At 44.1% G+C, this 22,917-nt stretch overlaps 1 protein-coding gene across 1 annotated transcript in view; it reads right to left on the bottom strand.

Annotated features, from left to right (window-relative positions):
- Positions 1 to 22,917, bottom strand: part of PDE5A (phosphodiesterase 5A) — a 186,248-nt gene that overhangs the window by 11,768 nt on the left and 151,563 nt on the right. The window contains 5 exon segments of the mRNA XM_021008285.2: positions 125 to 199; positions 1,334 to 1,397; positions 4,470 to 4,547; positions 7,287 to 7,387; positions 11,236 to 11,323. Coding sequence (XP_020863944.1) covers positions 125 to 199; positions 1,334 to 1,397; positions 4,470 to 4,547; positions 7,287 to 7,387; positions 11,236 to 11,323 — 406 coding nt within the window.

The following is a 22,917-nucleotide window of genomic DNA, read 5'->3' on the forward strand; positions in this document are numbered from 1 at the left end:
GAACAAATCCCCTTCACAAAAGGCCACATGTGGTTCCACACCCCTGAAGTCTAATTCCAAAGGATACATACAGGTGAAGGCCAGGCTTGGGACCCTGTAACCCAGTGGAGGCCTCCCTACTTACTGTAGGCTCAATGTTTAACTCCTTTCGTTCTCTGTCTCCTTGGTCAAAAAATTCTGCGGCTACCAATTCTGCTATCTGAAATAGAGCAGAGATCCCGAAGAGATTTACTGGGCTAGAATTCATTTTCAAGAATCATTCAACATTCAGTCCATTTGAGTTTCCCAATTGCAATGGTAAAATGCAAACCAAGCAGTAATGACCAATAAAATGACATCTACTTATTTATCAAGACAGGCAGTGTGGTGTAGTGGATAGAGTGCTGGATTTGGAGCAAGGAATACACTAGTTCAAATCCTATCTCAGGTATTTGCTAGCTATGTGACCCTGGACAAGTCACTTAACCACTCTGTGCCTCAGTTTCCTCGTCGGTAAAATGAGAATGATAATAGTACCCACCAGGCTTGTTGTGAGGACAAAGGGAGAGAATCTATAGCAGGTGGTCTATAAGGGTTATCTATGCATATTATTAACATCAAAGCAGCCACACTAGTGTGGGAGTGAACTTCCCCAACTAATCAGAAGGGCGAAGAGCCATGAGGAGCACTGGAGATCAGGGAGACATGGGCTTCTTTGCTTTCACAGGCCAGAGTGGCAACATGACCTTGAGTCTCTATGTAGAATGTAAACTACCTTAACTAAATGTAAACAGCAAAAGAAGCCCCAACTATCCCACGGGAAAACTTGCACGTCACCCTGGGCCACAGTGGCACTCTGCCTTCTTCGTTCTGTTTCTATGCAACAGCTGACCTGGCCTGGGCTTGGTGCGGGGATCCACCATGTTCCTTTGTCCTGCTGTGACCCACGTCGAGTGGCCTCTTGTAAGCAAACTCTCCCAATTAACCCCATTGACCCTAATAAAATCTATCAATAACCAATCTGGTGTGAACCCCTCTTTCTCTGGTATCTCAGTATTCTCAGAGGGTCTGCCACCCGATAACTGGCATAATCAGGGCAGAACAGATCTGCCCCCTCACATTTGGCACAGTGGGCAGGAGAGTCTGTCCCCTTACATAGGCTCTCCATGGAATTTAGCATTAGGTGCACAGGAATTTTAAGATGGGAAATATGGCACCCAGCCAATGATTCTTTGTAAATACTGCTATAAATAGCCAGCCAGATCTTCCGCAAAGACCTCAGCTGGCTCTGAAATAGAACGTATTGTTAGGATGGCTGTCTAATCCGTCACGGTTATACAAATTGGTGACATACCCGCTGCTGAACAGGCCAAGGCTTGGTTATTGCAGAGAGATCACAGGCTGTCATCAGCATCGCTCTAGAGAGGGCAGAAAGACAAACACCAAATTCCTTTTGGTTAGTCTTCAAGGAAGGCGGTGTTCACTAAAGTCTTCCTCTGACCTCTCATCTTGGCATGGAGAAGACTCTGCTGGCAAAGTGTGGATCCCCATCATGCTGGAAAGGCCTGCTGTGCCACTGAGTCAGAGTCAGAGGACCTGGGTTCAATTCCTGCATTTGCTTGCTACCTGAGAGACTGTGGGCAAGTCATAACTTGGGAAGATGCTAACTGGGCCTCAGCTGTAGGATTAAGTGGCTTCTGAGATCCCTTCTAGCTTTAGAGCTATGATCCTCTGGCTTCAATTGTAGGCCCTGCATGGACTTTATTTGATGCCAGGCTAGCCAAGGTTAGGGAGGCTCATGGTTGGGTTGGCCATGGCATAATGGATTTTTCAACCCCAGCAATGGTCAAAGACTCTACCAAGTCATTGAAGGATTCTGGTCTTTGCCCATGGAAGGTAACACCCTCATACTGTGTCTTCCTCTACTTCAATTCCATGTGAATTTTTTTTCTTCAGGGTAGGCATAACCTCCATTGATGCACACGGTCTGAAGAACTCCTGGGCCTGGGGGCCAACTTTCTAAGTATCAATCTCTTTAAACTTAGCTGGGCCAGCGCTTACAGAGTGTGTGTGGGGTTCTTCTGGATTGAATGGGCCCTAGCAGCCATAGCGTTAGAAGGATTAAGGGGATGAAAGTAGATCTGTCATAGACTGGGGTTTAGTACAATGTTTGATACCTAGTACATGCTTAGTAAACATTTACAGACTGACTGACATTTACCAATATCAAGAGAATCAAGCCTGAGAGGGAGTGCAGAGGGTGGTGGTTAAAGTGCTGCTCTTGAAGTTAAGAAGACCTGGGTTCAAATCTTGCCTCAGACACTAAATGTGAGTGCCATGGCCAGACAGGAAAGGTCATCTTCAATTGGATCAAAAGTCAGTCCCCCTTGCCCTTTTCTTCTCCCCATAAAATAACAGACATAAATGGCTAGCATATTGACCTTGGAGTCAGAGAGACCCGAGTTGGGATCCTGCCTCAGACATCTACTAGCCGTGTGATCCCAGGTGAGTCAACTACATACTCTGGGCCTTTGTTTCCTCATCTGTAAAAAGAGGGACTTGGGTTCGATGATCTCCCAAACCCCCTTCCACCTCTGGGCCCATGAGCAGCTTCTGTTAACACTCTTCAAATGGAGGCAACAAGAATTCAGAGACTCAAAATAATAGCCAGCTTCACAGAGCGCTGGAAGTTTGCAAAGCATTTTACAAGTATTATTATGAAGAAAGTCTTTTAAGAGTAAAGTCCATTCGATCTTTTTTTTTTTTTATCAAGAATCTGACTCAGTGCTTACCTGCCAAGGGAAGAAAACACTTTTCAGTTCTAAGCTAAAATTGAGTCTGGGCTTCTTTAGACTGTCAGCTCGAGTGATGAAGCCATTCTGGTTACCACAGGTTATTTGGTCATTGGAGAATGGTTCCTGGAAGACAGATGTCTCACTTATCACTTTTGAGGTCTGACTGGCTCTTGACTTCACCCATCATTCTCCTGAAACCGTCGTCTTCAGAGCTGGCCCCTCCTGGACAGATCTGATGGTCTTTTCTCCAACCTCTCCCTTCTTGAATGGGTCCCCTCCATTGATTCTCTGTAGCACTTGGGACAGCTGACTTCTGTCTCCTCCTGGATCCTCTCTCTTCTTCAGGTTGTTGTGATGCCGCTTTGTTTGGTGACAGAACCTCAGCTGCCTTTGGTGGCTTACCATCCACATCAAGAAGACCTAACTCTATGGCTGTCCTCAGTTACTCTATTTAACTTCCATTATACCCACTACCTCCTAATGTCTCTATCTCTGAGTCTCTCTGAAGGCATTATATATGTATATTATACGTATACAAACACTGCATAGTGTGTATTATATTATAAATGTACATGTGCAATACATTATTACATGTATATCATATGCATGTATATAACGTATGTTATATATATATCATGATACATACTATATATGTATTATATGTATATATATGGAGAGAGAGAAAGAAAGTGTATTGTACATCACGTAAAAGTGCCTTTAAAATTTGGAAAAGTGGTGTCTGGTGTCTTGGGCCTTTCTGCCCCAAAGTTTTGTTGTATATAAACAGAAATCCTCTTCTCTGCCTCTTTGTATCTAAAAATTTAGATTGGAATTTTCAGTATTTATAATATATGATATAAAATACATATATATCTCATATGTACTTTTTTGGAAATGTTGTTTGCCTTGTTAGAATTTGAGCACTTTTAGAAATTAAATTTCAGTATTTATAATATATTATATACATATATACACATGTATATGTGTGTGTGTAGATATGTCTGTCTGTCTATCTGTCTATCCATCTCTCTCTCTCTCTCTCTCTCTCTCTCTCTCTCTCTCTCTCTCTCTCATACGTACTTTATTTTGCATGTTGTCTGTCTTGTTAGAATTGAGCTCCTTTTGGTCTGGGACTGTATTTTTGCTTTTGTATCATCACGATTAGCACTGTGCCTCTCCTAAAGTAAATGGTTATGTTTTCTGACTGACTGATTGACCTTCCAGTCTCCCAGATTTGCAATCTCAGTAAATCTCAGGCTTGTAGAACTCAAGTAGTTTAAATTATCCCACCTCCCATCCCCCATAAATACACTGTACTTCGAGGAAGCTATTATTATATATATTAGGAAGTTTTATTGTATGGAAAACTGAAATCCACCACTCTGCCTCTTTGTATCTGAAATTTTAGATGGGGATTTTCAGTACTTCTTTTCCTAAGGAGGAGGAGATGGGGCATTCAGACAGGCCCAGGGCACCACTTCTCCACATTTTAACGGCACTTCCAAAATGAAAAAGCAGTGTGTTGATGGGAGCTCTTGAAGCCCTCTCACAGACCTATTGGCTAACTTTTGACTTCTGACCAGACTGTAGGGCTATAGTCACTGAGCTGCACTAGACATCATATCAATGATGTGAGACAGCAGATAGTAATCAGTGGGCCAACCTCATACCTTCAAGAACGATACAAAGACTTACAAAAATAACTCTTTGTGCTGGGGATCTTCAAAGTTGAATTGTTTCTTTCTTATAAGTTCAAAAAATTCTCCTCTTCTCCTACAAAATAAATGAACATGTTTGACTGGTTATGACAATTTCCCAGCTAGTACTCCATTTTGCTTAGATTTATTTAATAAAATACATAAAATTTATTTAATAAAATACATAAAAGTTATTTAATTAAATAAATAAAATTTATTTAATAAAATAAAATTTATTTAATAAAATAAATAAAATTTGATAAAATAAACAAATAAATGAAATTTAATAAAATAGGGAAAGCTGGTCATTGAAACCTCATGTTCTTGAAACCAGTTGCAATTAATGTATCATTAAGTACGCATCTTAAGTTAGGGAAGTAACTGGAGATATGAAAATATGAATATTTTCAAGGAGAATGTTTCCCAAGGGGCCTACATTCATAGTGTCATAGGCTCATATATTAGGGCAGGAAAGGACCAGAAGTCCTCTAAACACATGCAGGCCTCTCTGGAGCCAGCCAAGACAGCATCTCCAGACCTTGTCATACACCTGGCTTTATAGGACCGTTGCTCTGGAACTGGAAGGGCTTTCAGAGGCTGCCCAGTTCACACCCCTCCCTTTATGGATGAGGAACATGAAATCCCAGGTCAGGCAGGCAGTTAGCTGCCAAGAGGCAGAATTCAATTTCAGGTCCTCTGACTCCAGGGACAGAGCTGTTAATCCCTGTGGTCTGGTGTTAAAATAATATACAAGACCCCACATAATTAAGAGCCAAACTTTATAACATTTATGTCTTCATTCCCAGCTATGAAAAGTGTACATTTCACTTATATGAGCAAATGGCAGGATTCCATAAGCGTTAAGGTGGGGGAAGGGGGGTAAGACTAGAAAGAACGGGAGGTCTACAGACAGAGGCCCTGAGTGCAAATCTCGACTCTGCTACTTATTGCCTGTGTGACCATGAATAAAACCCTTCATCTCTCTGGGCCTCAGTTTCCTCATCTGTAAAAAAGAAAGGATTGGGTAAAGTGATCTCTAATGTCCATTTTGTTATGACCCTTAAGATGTCTTTTTGCTCTAAATCCTATTAGCCTAAGAGAGGGGACCAAAGTGGGTAACAGTAGTTTGGGGCAGTTTTATGGAGAGGGTTTTATTGTTGTAACTTAAGTAAAATAGTGGAAAAAATACAAAAATATTCTAGATGGTATTTCTTAGTAAATCAGAATATTCAGAAGACCCCATTATCCAGTGTTTGAGATAAACAGGAATGCTTCCTGAGTAAGCACAGATGTGCTCTAAGACCCACAGTTGGGCAGCTGCTTTCTGGTATGAGACAGTGGACAGCGGCCGTAAAGAAACATCTTGATTCACAAAAAATAGGGCGTACAGATGGGACCTGCGATTTCACTGGCCCAGGGAATCCTGAGAAGAGAAAACTCCTTCTGCACTGCATTGATCCTTCTCTGGGGCCTTGTCTTAGAGAGCTGCCCCGAGCACTGAGCAGGTAGGCAATGCTCAAGGTCATACAGCCACTAGGTGCCAGAACTGGGACTTGAACCCAGGTCAGCCTGGTCTCAAAACCTGCTCTCTATCTACTACACAAAGCTTCCTATTTTACAAGAAATACCAGAATAAAGCACCCTTTTTATTTCCTACAGAAGTAAACGCCAACATAATGGGTGCCATTCCCTGTAATGGGCGGCTAGGTGGGGCTGCAGTAGATAGAGCACTGGCTTGGAATCAGGAAGACATCCTCATGAGTTCAAATCTGGCCTCAGACATTACTAGCTGTGTGACCCTGGGCAAGTCACATAACCCTGTTTGCCTCGGTTTCCCCATCTGTCAAATGAGTTGGAGAAGGAAATGGCAAACCACTCCAGTGTCTTTGCCAAGAAAACCCAAAATGGGGTCATGAGGAGTCAGAAGCGACTGAAAAATGACCCAGCAACCACAAATTCCCAGTAAACACCGCACAAACTAAAAAGCCATTGAAGTTTGTCACCCTCCCCTCTGCCCAAAGGCACAGGCATAAATCTTAACAGACAAAGAATTCTGGAACTCCAGTCTTTTACTGCCATCAGAGATGAATGAGGGTGATAGATAAAACCCATGTGTCATCACGGCCCCTCCTTTTTTGTAGCAGCTTCCGCTGTTTTCCCTTCCCAACATTTCCCAGGGCTCATGACCAGAAGCCATTGTTTTCCAGATAGGTTTGAGAGAGGGTTTCAATAAGTAGTAAAATCATCAGATTCTGAGAAAGACTCCTTGAACCTACCTAGGTCTCTGATTCCAAGCCCGAGACTCTTTCTATTGTATGCAAAAGTGAGAAACTGACTATTTACTTTATACTTAGGCCTGGATATGTAATAATGGATAGGACAGGGAATGCACTAGGGATTAGACCTGTGATTCATAGGTATAAGGAAATCCCAGGATAGGACACTTCCTCTACCAATGCAGCGCAGCATCTGTGCAACCTGTAGTCTTAGGGAGTTGTTTGGGTGCACTAAGGGTTAACTTACTTGTACAGCAGTGTAGGCCAGAGTGTGAAACCAGTTCTCTAGGCCATATGCCACGCTGTCTCTCATAATGGATATATGTCCAAAATACACGAAGGATGTGCTGTCATTTTTAGTTTCAAATAAAGCCAAAGAAAGAAATTTTATTGTTTTTCTATATTAGACTATGCTCTTAAATACTTCTTCTAAAATTCTGTTTTTAAAAAAGTTCCCAAGATGAGTTTCTAAACAACTTTACCCAGTTCCAGACATTCCCAAGAGAATGCTGTTAGTCCCAAGGAGGCTTTTCACTTACTTGATGTACAGTGCCAAGTCAGTGGCTAAAATTGCCTGCTTGATCATTTTCAGCGTGGCCTTGTATTCATCAATGGACAAGCCACTGAGGATCTGGTTGCCCTTGACAAAGAAAAACACAGTGTTAAGACTTGACCTGGAGTCATAGTGAAGGAACGTTAATAGTCGTCAGCCAGTCAGCTAGTTACATTTATTGGGTACCAGCTGTGTGACAAGAAATGGAAAGGAAAAGGACAATGTGTGAAGACAGAACTGCACCCCAAAACGTCCCTTCTTCTGAGCCCACATGGCCGGCTGAAGGCAATCATTTATTTCAGCGCTGAAATGCTGGGTGACTTCCCCCACCAATGGTGCCCTACTCTGGGACCATTTTGAAATGAAATGATCCACGGTGGAGTCTGACTACTCTGTCATCTCTGTGGTTTGCCTCTGTACCCTTTCTCTAACCTCTGTAGGTACTCTAGCCCTGAAATCTATAGTCACCTCTTATTTTCACCTTCAGGTTACTACTTTAAGTGAGGGCAAGGAAAACACTTCTAATTTGTCATCAGTGCTGGAGCATCCAGAAGGCCTTTCCTGGCCCCTGCCCCTCACCTACTAGACCCGGTGCTTTTAAGGATACATTCCCCCAGCTCCATATGTCTCTTGTATATGCCTATCTATGGGCATGTTGGTTAGACTGTAAGCTATCTGAGGGTAGAGACCATTTTTCCTTCTCTTCATATCCCTAATACTTCGCACAGTACCTGGCATACAGTTAAGTGCTTAATATATGCTTGTTGATTCATTGAAAGGATTTAAAATTGGAAGTAATTAAAATAATTTCTCTATTTCTATTTCTATTGTTTACTACCTAAGAATTTAGACTCCAGGGGTAGAGGGACTTAGAAACAGGGTCTGGGGATCAGCTACAGGGACAGTGCCATGAGATCTATGGAGCAAGTGGGCTCAGGGTTAAAAAAGAAAAGGCCAGTGAAATGCTTCACTTGTGGCATGGGCCTCTTGGGTGCCTCACAGAGGCAGGGCAGGTGAGCCACCCGGCATTCTTGGGGCTGTCTTGGCAGTGTGTAAGCTCTGCAGGTCTTACCTTGTCAAAAAACCCAGCAGCCTCTCAGTATAGGCCTTATAGGCTATTGGCCATCATCTCTTGTCCATGGACTGGCTCATCACAGTGTGGTTTAGAAGATAGGGCACTGGATTTGGAGTCAGGAGGACCTGGCTTCAAATCCTGTCTTAGACACTAACTACCTCTGTGACCCTGGACAAGTCACTTAACTTCCCAGACTCAGTTTCCTACTCTGCAAAATGAAGGGTTGAATTCTGACCCCTTAGAACCTTTCTACCTCTAAAGCTTTGATCCTATAAGTCACCAGGATGCCTGCAGAGAGAGACATTGAGAGACATTTGGACAGTCCCTTTTTAAGGCCTGTGCTCTAAGACCCCCTGTTTCTGGTGACTGGTGACTCCTCGCCTGGGACTGCCATTTTAGGAAGGACCCCAGCTTCACCTCACTCTTGCCTCACCTCTCTCTGGTGGTCTTCTCTGCTCCTATTCTACTACCCGTCCTTTCCCCCAGTCGTCCACTCCAGCTGTCTTCTTCCATCAGAACTGCAAACGTCTCAGGGACAGGGACTGTCTTGCTTGGATTTGTAAAACAGCATGAAGCACAGTCCCTGGCATGTATAACCAAATGTTCACTCACTCTATATTCTATGTATCTATCCATCCATCCACCTCTCTAGCCACATTTCCTTGTTAATCCATTCTTCTCTCTCTATGTATCTCTATATATCTCTGTATGTATCTAGGTATTTATCTATGTATCTCTGTATGTATCTATATATTTTTGTATCTACCTATGTATCTATCATCTGTCCACCCATATTCTCATTCTCATTCTCTGTCTGTCTGTCTGTCTCTCTCTCCCCTAGGTTAAAGAGAGGCTGAAATCTGCATGAATGAAAGGGGAATCCACGCTGATGAAATCAAAGGCTCTTGAAATGTAATTTTCCCTGCAATTAAACTCTGATGGAAGTCTCTGACCTAAACTTGCTAAAGCACTGGATTCAGACTCAAGAAGACATTAACTAGCCCAAGTTCTCTCTCTGATACACAGGAGTTGCGTGATCCTGGTTAAGTCCCTCAACCTCTCAGTGGCCCCAGGCAGCTCTCTTTATAAAGTCAGAATGACTGCACACTAACATTGGCAGAGGGAGTTTCCTATGTCAGGGAAACCCACAGTTCATGCTGGAAAAAAGCAAAGCAAAACCAAAATCTGCTTGCGCAGGATCTGTCATCTCACTGATGTTGGCACTGTCACTATTAACACTGATTGCAGCCCATTCTGTGGCCCTGGTCCATGGTCGGGCGGGACACTCTACTTAATGCGCTCAGTGTCATCCTTTAATTGTGAGCGTATCATGGGGCCATGCGGGCCTCCCAGTGATCATTCCTCACTTTCTTGAGGGACTGGCTCACTTTTTTTTTCCCTAGCCACAAACACACATCGCTCTGATTATATACATTAGCACGGAATACCACAGGTTCTGAAGAATTGAACTGTTGTTAAAAGGTGATAGAAATTTAAATTCTTGCTTAAAAAGAAAAATGTCAGGAAAATGACCTCTTATTTTTTTTTGTTAGCATTAACCAGTCAATCAAGAGGTATTCATTAAGCTTCTACTAGAAGCTGGGCACTCGGGTAAGTGTTGCACCAAAATAAACAAATAGCCAGTGGGCTGCGGACGCCTTCTTTTGGCCTTTCCTCCCTGTCCCCATGTCCAACACCGAGACTGAACCAAGTAGCTGGTGCTATGGTGGGACCCCTGGGAGGGCTGGAGGGAGACCACCCAGAAGAGGGTAGACTGGACTTCCTCTGTGGGCCCTGATGAGGTTTTCTAGGGGGTGATTTGCTCTGCGACATAAGGTCATAGGATCAAATATGTAGATATGCAAGGGGTCCCCTTGCCTGTGAAGAACAACCCCGGATAACTAGTGACTGGCCCCAAATCACACAGGGAAAACGCGGCAAGGTTGGTATTTGAAGTGAAGTCCTCAGAGTCTTTGTGAGGCAGCCCAGTGTCTCCACAGGTCCTGATCCATTGAAGGAGGAGCCGTGGGACAGCAGGGATTGAGAGTGGAGGGAAGGGATGGAATCTACCCTGTGCTTTTCTTAGGGTAGGAATGGGGATTGGATCCATGATCGCACTGATGTAGGGAACTCCCAGATGAGAAAACTCCGTCCACCAATGCAGGTCTACACTTTGTCTGCAACATAGACTCTTAAAAAGGTCACCTAAGGCACTAAGAGATTAAGTGACTTGCCCAGGTCAGCTGGCTGGTATGTGTCAGGTCAAGAGGGAGATTTGAACCCAGGTCTTCCTGGCTCTGAGGCCTGCTCTCTATCCACTATGCCCTGCTTCTTCTTATATTAAAACAACAACTCCCCCACCCCTTTTCCCTCACTTATTAACTTCAATCTATAACCAAAAAAGGGATAAAGCATTTCAATGGGTAGGAGTTGTAATTGTTTGATTTTTGAAGACAACGTCTTTGTCTAGAAAGGAATGAACAGGTTGATGGGCAGCCAGCTGCCAAGAACAAAGCCAGGGGCTGCTAGGTAATGCAGTCCAGAGGCCCCAGGATTCTGAGCTGGGAGTCTCCATCCCTGAGCAGCCCAGCCCTGCTTTGTTCGGGGTGGCCTTTACGTGAGATGGTCCAGACGACCACTTCAGCTTCCCTCAGGGGCTCTGTTTAGGCAGGCTTGGGAGCACCCAGAAGTCAGCCACACTCGGAAGCTTTCAAACAGCTTGGATTTTCCTTCCTTACCCAAAAAGGAATAAAGTCTGCTTAAGAATTTATGATGCTGGGAATCATTCCAAAATCTAAAAATAAGACTCCAACAACCAAGTATTATTTTTGAATCAAGCAACTACAAGCTAGATACTTACTGGGCTGTTAAGGATCATGAGGCATTGGTCAAAGTGATGGTGCTCCATTATGGAGTGGCAGTAAAGCTGAGCGAGGGGATGATCACTTCTGCGCCACGTTCCAGTGGATGAAGGAAGAGAAAGGTCAGTTAGTCAGTCAAGTAGCATCTGCCTCGTGCTTACTCTATGCCAAGCACTGTTCTAGGCACTGGGGATATGGGGATAGTGGAATGTCGATAAAAACATGTAGTCCCCCAAGGGACACCGGTGTTCTTCTAAAGAGAGATGACTTGCCTGTTTTTTTGAGCCATTGTCTCTCATTTTCCCTGGGGAAGAAAGGAGAGGGAGCCTGCCTGCCTGAATAAACCAAATGATTACATCTGACAAGGGGAAGGGTGAAAGGCTGCCCTAACTGGGCCAACTACTTTGCTCCAAGATGGACCATTTGATTGGTTTCTTTTGTGATTAAAAATAGCCTATACAGGAAGAATTTGCCACAGCGTGACAAGCAGGGGACAAAGAACAGTGAAGATCTCTGTGAATCAAAGGTAAAGAAAAAGGGTCTCTCTGAACAAATTATGAAATCACAGACTGTGCAGGAGCTGTAAGGGGCCTCAGAAGTCAGCCAGTCCGGCCCGTACTTGGACAATGATCCCCTCTCCATCGCGCCCCCAAAGTGGTCTCTTTGACTTCTCCATCCTAAAGACCTCTACCTCCCAAAGGAGACCCTTCCACTTTGGGGCAGCTCTCATTCCCAGGAACCATAGATCATACTTTGAGCTTACAGGGCCCTTGGAGTCCAACTCCTTCATTTTACAGATGAGGAAACTGATACACAGATTGGTTAAGTGACTTGTTCAGGGTCCCACAGCTAGTAAGTGGTGAAGCTGGATTTGAACTCCAAGTCCAGAGCTCTATCCTTTCTTTATACATCAGGCCTCTCAAAAGTTAGTTAGTCCAATGCCTATAAGATAGATAAGGAAACCAAGGCCTAGAAGAGCTAAATAGCATGGTCAAGAATACAAAGGCATGTGACAGAGGTAGAATTTGAACTCAGGTCCTATGCCTCTAAAGCCAATGTTCTTTCCACCACGCTCTGCTGCCATGTTTTACTTATGAAGAGAAAGCCTAGTTCCATAGGGATACATGCCACTCATGGCAGCTTACATACTGCTGGGGCCACAGATACAACCAAGCACTCAAGGGTGAACAATGAGTTCAATTCCATATACAGTTACAGGAAACAAGGGACCACTAAATAAGCAATTTTTAAGAAAACACAACTTCCTAGGCATTTGGGAGGTCCGCTCTTTCAATGCTGATGAATTACAATTTTATTCTAATGGATGGAAGGCTTGACTTGGAATCAGGAAGCCCTGGGTTTGAATCCCACCTCACACATTTACTAGCTCTGTGATCTTTGATAAGCCAAATGATCTGTGCCTCAGTTTTCATATCTGTAAAAAGAAGGGATTGGACCCAATGGCCCCCAAGTTCCCTTCAGTGCAACACAATATCGTATGTGGTTAATTTGCTCTGTGAATTAGCCTTTTTTCTGTTTAGTTCTAGATAGGATAATTAAGAGAGATAGCAGAAACTGCAGAAGGGTGGATTTGGCTTGATGTTTAAAACAAAGGAACTAAATAACAATTGGTGCTATCTCAAAGTGAAATGCCTCATCAGGCAGTGAGGTCCCCATCACTAAGGGTATTCAAGTAGAGACTGAATTACTGCTTGCTGGAAATGGAGAGCATGTGTGTGTGCCTCCCCCCCTCCCCCCCACCCCATATTCATTCCTGTTCAGGTATGGTTTGGAGTAGACAGCCTCTGAGGTTTTTCCTGCTCTAAAATTCAATGATTCTATAAGGCAGGACCACTATTATTATCTCCATTTCAAAGGTGGAGTGACTGAGGCTCTGAAAAGGGAAGTGACTTGTCCAAAGTCCCACAGCTAGTAAGTAATGGGACAAGGCTTCAACCTCAACCTTCTGGCTTTAAGACGAGGAATTCTATAACAGTGATGATGGTAGTGATGCAGCATGCATTTCTATAGAGCTTTAAGGTTTTCAAAGTGCTTTACAAATATTATCTCATTTAACCCTCATAACAACCCTGGGAGGTGGATGTTATTATCATCTCCATTTTACAGATGAGGAAACTAAGGCAGAGGGCTGGTGATTTGCCCAGGGTCACACAGCTACTAGGTTTCTGAGGCTGGATTGGAGCTCGGGTCTTCCTGACTCTAAGTCTGTGACACCAGGCTGCCTTAGCTCCCCCACCTTAGGACTTTCCAGAGCAGACTTTTTGTAGCTTAGAGGAGTGGCCTATGATTTACAAATGACATGCTAACCAACACCACGTGGGAGACCTATATGCCCATTCTCTTTACTCAATTCCTTCAGGCCTCAGGAGAAGTGAATCCCCAGCAAAGAGCTTGTCTCTTCTTTGAGGAGAAGAAAGGTTTCCAAACATTTCTCTGTGTTACATAAATCACAGATTCTCAGAGTGGGAATGGACTTGAGAGACCATTTGGTCTAACCCACAACTGAACTGGTCTAACCCAGTCCTTTCGACCTCACCTATCAAGTGTCCAGGAAGCCAGTTAGAGACATCTGGTGAGGGGAGAAGGCACCGTCTCTCAGGGCAGGCCATTCCATGTTAGACTAGCTCTTACTGCTGAGAAGTTTTCCCAACACTAAGCCAACCCTTAGGTATTTGTAGCTCCCTCCTGCTCCTCCCAGTTCTGCCCTCTGGGGCAAAGCAGAAAGACTAATTTCTCCTCCAAATGACCTCCATTCAAGTATTTGAAAATGGCTCTCTGTTTCTTAGTCTTCTCATCTGCAGGTCCATCAGCCTCCATTTCTTCAACTGCTCCTCATTTGGCATAAACTAGAGACCTCTGCCCCCAGCCATGCTCAACTTTATAAACATCCTTCCTACAAAATGGTGCCCAGAACAGAACCCACTACTCCTCCATCCTGCAGGCATGTGGTTGGCACGCTGGCTTTATTATTCATGTCAAGAGGTGTATTTCCATCTTGTTTTAAATCAACAGATTTAATCTGAAGAACATTCAGAGAATATTCATGACGTGCAGAACCTTGGGTTAGCAGCTGGGGTCACAGAGATGACTTACGGGGTCTCAGGGAGAGGGAAGCCATCCAAATCTGTCTGAGAGCATTCGGTCTAGAAGCAGGAAGACCTCAGTTCAAATCCAGCCTCTGACACACAATAGCTATGTGGCCCTGGGCAAGTCATTTAACCTGTCTGTCTCAGCCTCCTCAACTGTAATATCGGGAGTTCACTAGTACTTACCTCCCAGGGCTGTTGTGAAGATAGAATAAGATAATTTTTGTTAAATTCTTCACATAGTGGCTGGGACATAGTAGGTGTTTAATAAATACTTGACTTTCTTCCTTCTTTCCTTCTCCCCCAAAACAGGTGATTTAGATCCTCACAGGGAATTAAAAAGAAAAGGCAAAAGGATGGCTGGGAGCTAGGAACTCACTGGGGGTGGGGTGGGTTTCAGCACCTCAGGCTAGCACCCAAGTGTGACTTTTTACAAGTCACACCCAGGGCTGTTTCTCATTAAGCAAAAGCCAGTCTGTGTGACACAGCAAATGAGGGCAAATGATGCCCTGAACCTCTTACCTTCTAAGAGTACTGATTTATGAGGCAAATCAGAGGCTGAGAAATGCCGCGAATTTCCTCTTTACAAAACTACTTAGCAAAAGTATGTGCCCTCGCAGCTGGGCCTCTTCTCCCTCTTTGCTCAGAGGCATCTGGAGTAAATCGGATCTCTAGGAACGAGATCCGCCCCCCCCAATATCTGCTCTGGGCAGCCCCCACCTTGGGCAGTGGGGAACCATGCTTGTGGGGCATTGCCAGCCAAAAATGCTGGCTTGCCCAGGCACAGGGAGAGGAAGGAGGGGGTCCTGTCACCGCCTCAGAGGCCTTTCCTCATCTCATGTGTAGCATTTGTATAAACAGTCTTTACATTAGCAGGTTCATTTAGAAACATTATGGAAGACATCAGGGGCCAGATGAAATTCTAATCAATCCACGATCAGCTAACTTTAGAGAACTGAGTATAAAAATGATTTACCTTTCTCTGAGCAGGTAAGACCAGAGATTTAGGGCTGGAAGGGCCCATAGCTCCTTGAGTTCAGCCATCTAATTTTATAGGCGAGTCAAGAGAGGCGCAGTGAAGTTAAGTGACTCACCCAAGGTCACACAAGTGGCCATGTTAGCCTAGATGCCAGGTTCTTTGACTCTAAAATCCAGTGCTCTTTTTACTGCTGCACATGGCCTCTATTGTGGATCACAGATATCGAATGGGCAGGCAAAGACATGGGCTGATTTGTTTTCCATAACTATACTAGCTTATGAAGGCCGGGATGTGGAGGGAAGAGTCATTGAAAGTGATGGTGGTATTAAAGAGCATCAGTACAACATAGATATTAGGGAAAACAAGGAAATTAGGGGTGAAATAAAAGTCCTATCTGCATAAGACCTGAATATTAAAGGGTACACCATTAAGAAAAAGAAGAAGAATTGGACACTGTTACAAGATAACTGTGAGGTTTCATCGTGTACCATGAAAACTGATAAAGACGATGACAGATGAGAAGAGTCGATGCATTATATTTGACCCAATTAAACCACTGCTAGGCCTATACCCCGAGTAGATGAAAGAAAGAGGAAAAAAACCCCAGCGTACACAAACATTTATAGTGCCTCTTTTTGTAGCAGCCAAAAAGTGCAAAGGACACGGGGGTGGGGCAAGGAAGCATCGGTCAGGGAAGGGCTAAACAAGAATGGTTTCTGAATGCAATGGAATATTATTGGGCCATAAGAGATGATGGAGCGGCCAAGTGCGGGGGACATTGAGAAGAACTCTATGAACTGATGCAGAGTGAAGTGCGCAGAAATGGAAGCGCAATTTACATTTTGACAGCATTGTAAAGAAAGTCACCTTCCAAAAATGTCAGGCCTCTCATCAACGCATTGATAAACCATGCGTCCAGAGGACTGAAGGTGAAACATCCCACCCATCTCCTCCGAACTTGAAATGCAGAAAGAGACACTGATTATCAGACGTGACCAATGCTGGATTTTGTTTTGCTGAACTATGCATATTTATTACTAGGCTTTTCTTTCTTTTTAAAACATTGTTCTGGGAGAGGGACAGTGAGAGAGACATATAATAAATGCTTGTAAAAATAAATAAGCTCTTATTTTTTTTATTTTTAGGCAATTGGGGTTAAGTGACTTGCCCAGGGTCATACAGCTAGTAAGTGTCTAGTGTTTGGTCTGAGGCCAGATTTGAACTCAGGTCCTCCTGACTTCAGGGCCGGTGTTCTATCCACTGCACCACCTAGCTGCCCCCTAATAAGCTCTTATTTAAAGCAGGAAGCCAAATCTACATCTTGCCGTCTGTCCTCCTGCCAAATCTTCACAATGCAGCTCTGTTCTTCTTCCCATCCCAACATGTCTTTTATTTGTGCTCTCTAAGAACACTGCTCTGACTACAAGCCTTTCTCCTCCCCCCTCTGTGTAAACCCTTATAGTTGTGCCCTGGAGCCTCAGTCCATCCAGGCCCACTCTTTCCTAGCTTCCTCTCCTCCTTCACTATCTTCTACCGTGCCCCATAGGATTCCTTTTCCACTGTGGCAGACTCCTCTTTATCCTCCTTTTTGCCCCCAAAGAGAGATCACATTTCTATGGGTCTTTAAGGAGCTCTGTGAGCCAAGAGGTAGAATTATTATTCCCATTTTAAAGCTGGAGAAACTGAGGTTCAGAGAGGTTAAATGAGTTGTTCAGGGTTACACTGTTACATGTCAGAAGGAGGATTCAAATTCAGATGTTTTTTGACTGCAAGAGAGACATTCTTCCTTTGATCCCATTCTCTTTCCTAACTCCTACAGCAGTTAATTACTATGCCGCAGAACTCTACACTTCAATATGTGCATGTTATATTCATGTATACCCCCCCACACACACTCATTCTTGTTCTGTCCCTCTTGTTTCATGTATGCTAATCCTATCTAGCATACCAGAAGCAGCATGCTTAGGTGGGGAAAGCAATGGCCTTGGAGTCAGAAAGTCCTGGGTTCCAGTCCCAGCTCTGACACTTACTAGCTGTATGACGTGGGAAAGTCAACTGATTCTTTTGAAGTCCAATCTTACCCTCTGCTAAACGGGGATGATAGGATCAAATGAAAAACTGCTAGCTCGCATTTTTGCAATGCTTGAAGGTTTGCTAAGTGCCGATCCTCACAACCAACCCTGTGACCGTAGTATTATTATTCCCATTTTACAGATGAGGAAACTGATGCTCAGATGGGTTAAGTGACTTGCCCAGGGTCACACAGCTAATCAGGAAGTTAAGGCAGGATGAGATGCCAGAGCTTCTGGCTCCTAAGGACTCTGGGACTCTTCCCACTTCACGCATGAAATAATGCGGAGAAAAGGCTTTGCAAATCTTAAAGCTGTATGCACAGGTCAGCTGTCACCATCATCATCTTCGTCCCTTTTGTTGCCTTCATCCTTTTCATCATCGCCATCTCTCCAACTAGACTGAACCTTTTTGGGGAAGAGACCTTGTCCACCCTCGCACAGTCCAAGACTGAAAGACCTGAGTCAGAGGCTGAAACATGAGACTGCTTCTCTGCCTTCTAATAGGGGGAGACAGGGATCCCGCTGCTTGAGTCAACTTCCAGTGAAGAAATTCCCTCTAACCAGTGCAGGTCAGCGCCTTCTCTGCATCTTAGAGCTTCAGAGAGTCACCTAGAGCAGGTGTTTTCTTTGAAGTCACCAAGTCAAAGTGGGGCCACCATTAGATTAAAATGTAATTGGGAATGTTTAACAAAATAAAATTTAAAAAACGACAACCCAGACAGTGCCAATTTGGGGTTTTCTAAGTCAGTATGGGGTCCATTACTTGAGGATGGCACCCCTGGCCTAGAGCACTGAGACAGTAAGTGATTTTCCCACGGCTACCCAGGCAGTATACAGTAGAGGTTGTCCCACCCCTGAGCCTGCTTCTCATCCCCTATGTCACGATGCTTCTGATTCTAACCTAAGACATTAAGACTTGGAAGTTTGAGAAGAACCAGAAGCTCCAGACTGCATGGAAGGCAGGCATCTAAGTGACATGGAAACTTTTCTTTGGGGTCACTAAGACCTTGCTAGCTTTTTCCTAATGGAGATTTATCCTTCACCCTTTTGCCCACAGAGTCTCCTGTTCTTAAGAAATCAATACCCCCTTAAAATCAAGGTAAGCACTTGTAAACTATCTCCTTCCCCCATTAGGGAAAAAAAAAGATGGTGGGGAAGAGAGTGTCTCCAACACGTGTTACTGTTAGAAAGGAACCCTCCCCCCCAAACATTACATTATGATGGATGATAGAATAACTTCTCTCTCAAGTCTGATGCCAACTGTACTAGGAGGCTTAATATTTCCTGAATGGCTTATACAATAACAGCAACATCATAAAGCAATCACTTTTGAAAGACGTGAGAACTCTGACCGATACGCTGACCAAGTCTGACTCTGAGGGAATGGAGACGAAGCAGGCTAACCATCTCCCTACAGAGGGGTGATGGAGCCAGAGTGCAGGACTGAGGCAGACAGCTTTGGACATGGCCAATGTGGTAATTTGCTCTTGCCTGACTTTTTTTTTTTAAATGGGGGAGAGGAGTAGGTGAGACAAAAAAGATTTTTGTTAACAAAGAAAGTAAAATTTAAAAATACTTCTTGAGTATATCTGAAACTGAACTTGACTCTTTAGTATATCATCAGGTCAGAGACTGAAAATGAAATGAAATGAAATTCATCTGTCCTTCGAAGAGCACCCTGCCTCCACATTTCCCTCTTTCTGTTGAGACCGCTGCCATCCTTCCAGGCCCTCAGGTCCATAACTGTAGAGCCGTCTTCGACACCTCCCCTCACCTTATCAACTCACTGTAGCAAGCCCCAATTTGGGCCATTATCTCTCATCTAGACCACAGCAACAGTCTTCCAATGGGCATTTCCCCTTTCTCATTCATCCTTTGAAACTGTTGCCAAAATAATCTTAAGTACAGCTCTAGCCATGTCATCCCCCTGTTTAAGAATCTTCAGTGGATTCCCATTGCCTCTAGGATCAAATAAACCTTGTATCTTAGAAGAAAAGTCCTTCAGTCCAGATTTTTCCACATTTATTTCACATCAAGCTTCTCATTCAATTGCCAGCCTCCACGATTTTGCACAGGCTGTGCAGAATACCTGGAGAGGCTTCTCCTCATCACCTCCATCTCTGCCTTTTAGAATCCTTAGCTTCTTTCAAGGATATGCTCAGGTGCCACTCTTCTGGGGAGCCTTTCTAGATCCCTCAGTGGCATGGAAAATCTTTGAGAGCAGGCCCATCTTCATTCTTGGCTTTGTTTCTACAGTGCCTTGCACAAAGTAGGTGCTAAAAAAGTCCAGATGACCAGTGAAAGGATGCAGGGGTGACCTTGGCATCTTCAATGTCTGACCAAGCTCTAAGCGCTCCATAGCACCTGCTTCAGCCACCTTCATGGCCATCGGAACAAATTGTGTTCATCTGCCCATTCCCCCGGGGGTATGCATGGGGTAGATGGCTCCTTAACTCACAGTCGGGTTTGAGGCCTGGTAGTTACACTCAACCTGGTTTAGCTCATAGGCCAAAAGGGTTTTACCAGGGTGTGGCTGCTGCTCATGCTACTTCTCAGAGTTACAAGAGAGCTTTTCCCTAGAAGCCTACTGATACAGAAAATCCTGCTCTCTGTAGTATTCCTTTATCACCAAGTGAAATCAATAAGCATTTTTAAAATGCATACTATGTGCCAGCCACTGTGCTAAGCACAACAGACACAAAGAGAGGCCCACAGTCCCTGCCCTCAAGGAGATCTTATCCATTGGGAGGAGACAACATGCAGACTCTATGTACAAACAAGATACATACAGAATAAATTGAAGATGACATTAGAAGTAAGGAGCTAGCATTAGGAGCATTGATTGGGAAAGACTTCCTGTAGAAGATGGCATTGGAGCTGAGATTTAAAAAGAGCCTAGGAAGCCGAGGAGGGCGAGAAGGATGGAGAGACAGATGGAGAAGGAGAGCGGGAGAGAGAGACAGACAGACAGACAGACAGACAGACACAGAAAGAGAGATAAACAGACAGAGAGAAAGAGAAGAGACAGAGACAGACGCACACACACAGAGACAGAGAGAGACAGAGTGGGAGAAAGAGAGAGAGAGAGAGAGAGAGAGAGAGAGAGAGAGAGAGAGAGAGAGAGAGAGAGAGAGAGAGAGAAAGAGAGAGCACCAGCCTGCCCATTCCAGGCATGAAGAACAGCCAGTAAAAATGCCCAGGGCTAGGAGATGGAAAGAAGAAAACAAGTACCTATTAAGTGCCTACTATGGGCCAGGCACTATGCCAATACTTTATAAATATTATTTCATTTGATCTTCACAACAGTCTTGGGAAGTAAGTGATATTTTCATCCCTATTTTACAATTGAGGAAACTGAGGCAGTCAGTGGTTAGGTGACTTGCCCAGGGTCACACAGCTAGTTAAGTATGAGAGGAAGGATTGAATTCAGGTCTTCCTGACTCCAGGCCCAACGCTCTATCCACTGTGCCACCCAGCTGCCCTCATGTGCTGAGAACACCAAAATGAGAACCATCCCTGGAAAATTTTGAGTCCCTCCCTCTCACCCCATGACTTGTCTAACCACAGGGATTTAGAAAGAAGAAAACCCTGGAAATGCTCGAGGATTAAAAAAAAAGGAAAGAAAAAGGTCACAACAGAGCTAAAACTGCCTGCTTTCCAGTGGACGTGGCTCCAGAATTCTGCATTACTGTCCTTTTTCCCAGGACATTTTCTGAAGTGGAGATGACGTCTCTCCAGATGTTTTCTGAGACATGTATTTTAAATAAACAGAAGAAAAAAAAATAACTGAATGATTCGAGTCTATGGCCAATTGAATGACCTTTGGTGGTGGCAGAGGGGGAGAGCTATCTGACAATCCCCCATTTAATGCTATTGGATATCTTTGGGGGGTATGCCTCTTTTTGTTAGGTCTCAGAATCTGGCACGGTCACAGATATTTGCCAGGTCGATCAAAATAATGATAGCAGTGACCTCCAAGCATATGCTTTTATTCTATAGATTTCTCATCTCCTCCCCTCCCCCCCACCCCTTTGCAGGTACCTCCTAGTTTCTTTCTTACTGAATGTGATGCCACAGACCCTGACTGCACCTGAGGATGCACCTGGGGCCAGAGAAGCATCAGAAGGCTGCTTGGACAAAACAACAGCCTTCTAAGCAGCAAAATCTCAGTCTCTTCCACTTGGCTAATAGCGTGATGCTTTTTCTCATGACCAGGTCAGCATAGGACACTGTTTATAATTTATTTAGCTGTTGGGACGTTTATTTATTTACACATGTATACAACTGTTTAGATAACAAGCCTGGACACACAGTAATAGCTGTCATTTCCTTAAGATAGCAATCTTATATGGTCTTATCTATCTGTCTATATAGAACTGTTCTAAGATGTAAAATTTGATAGCTAAAATTTAGATGCTTTAAAATCGGAGATGTAACAAAATCGCCACGTTATTGACCTCAGGCCAAGAAAAAGAAATGATGATGGTGGTGGAGGATAAGGAAGACCGATTCCTCACTTGTCCATGAAGGCCTTCCTTTGGTGGGCACCATTGGGCTGTCATAAGAAGAAGCCTTCTGAGTATGTCCCAGGTGAAAATCCTCTTTTCTCCTGACCTGTCTTAAAGCTATGGGGGAGTAGCACTCTCTGCTGATTTTAAAGCACTTTAAAGTTTACTCGGCACAGTCCATTAAATGTCACATGGGAGCCTTACAAGCCCAAGGTGTGAAGCTCATTTCCATTTTGCAGATGAGCAAACCAAGGCTCGGGGTAGGTTGCCCATGGCCAGAGGAGAGCTTGTAGGAGATCGAGGAAGGATTTGAACCTGCTTCTCCTTGAGCCTCCAGCCTAACATTCGATCTACTACACACAGTGCCCCTTAGACAATTCGTTAGTTATTTCTGCAGGGGAAAAACAGAGTTTTAAGTCATCATTCCATTTCTTTGGGGCTGGTAGAGCAGCGTGGCATACATAGATAAAGTAAGCATTTATTAAATGCTTACTATATGCCAGACAGAGTGCCAGACACAGGACACATGCTCAAAAAAAGCAGGCAAGCCAGTTCCTGTCCTCGAGGAGCTTATTTACACTCTAAAGTAGAAGGCGGGAGAGGGAATACATGTGCTGGGCTTGATTCCAATCCTGCCCCTGAAACTGCCTAGCTGGGTGACTCTGGGCAAATCACTGAACTTCTGAGACTCAGTTTCCTCATCTGTAAAATGGAGATAACAATAACACCTACTAGTAGAACAGGACTGTTGAGAGGACCAGAGGAGCTAACACATGGAAAGCATTTTGCAAATATTACACTAAAGTGATATTAGCTGTTAGGTTGTGTTAATCTTATTGTTCCTAGCAGGGGGAGAAAGTAATCAGTCAACAGGCATTTATTAAGTGTCTACTCTGTGATACAAACACCCCAAAATAAAACAATCTCTAGGAAAGTCGGCTGGCTTGGCTGAGCCTCAGTCTTCTCATCTGTAAAATGGGAGTAATACCACCTGTGGTACCTACTTGATGGGGTT

The sequence above is a fragment of the Phascolarctos cinereus genome, unplaced genomic scaffold (genome assembly GCF_003287225.1).
Source record: "Phascolarctos cinereus isolate Bilbo 61053 unplaced genomic scaffold, phaCin_HiC Scaffold_9;HRSCAF=440, whole genome shotgun sequence".
In the NCBI taxonomy this organism is placed as follows: Eukaryota; Metazoa; Chordata; class Mammalia; order Diprotodontia; family Phascolarctidae; genus Phascolarctos; species Phascolarctos cinereus.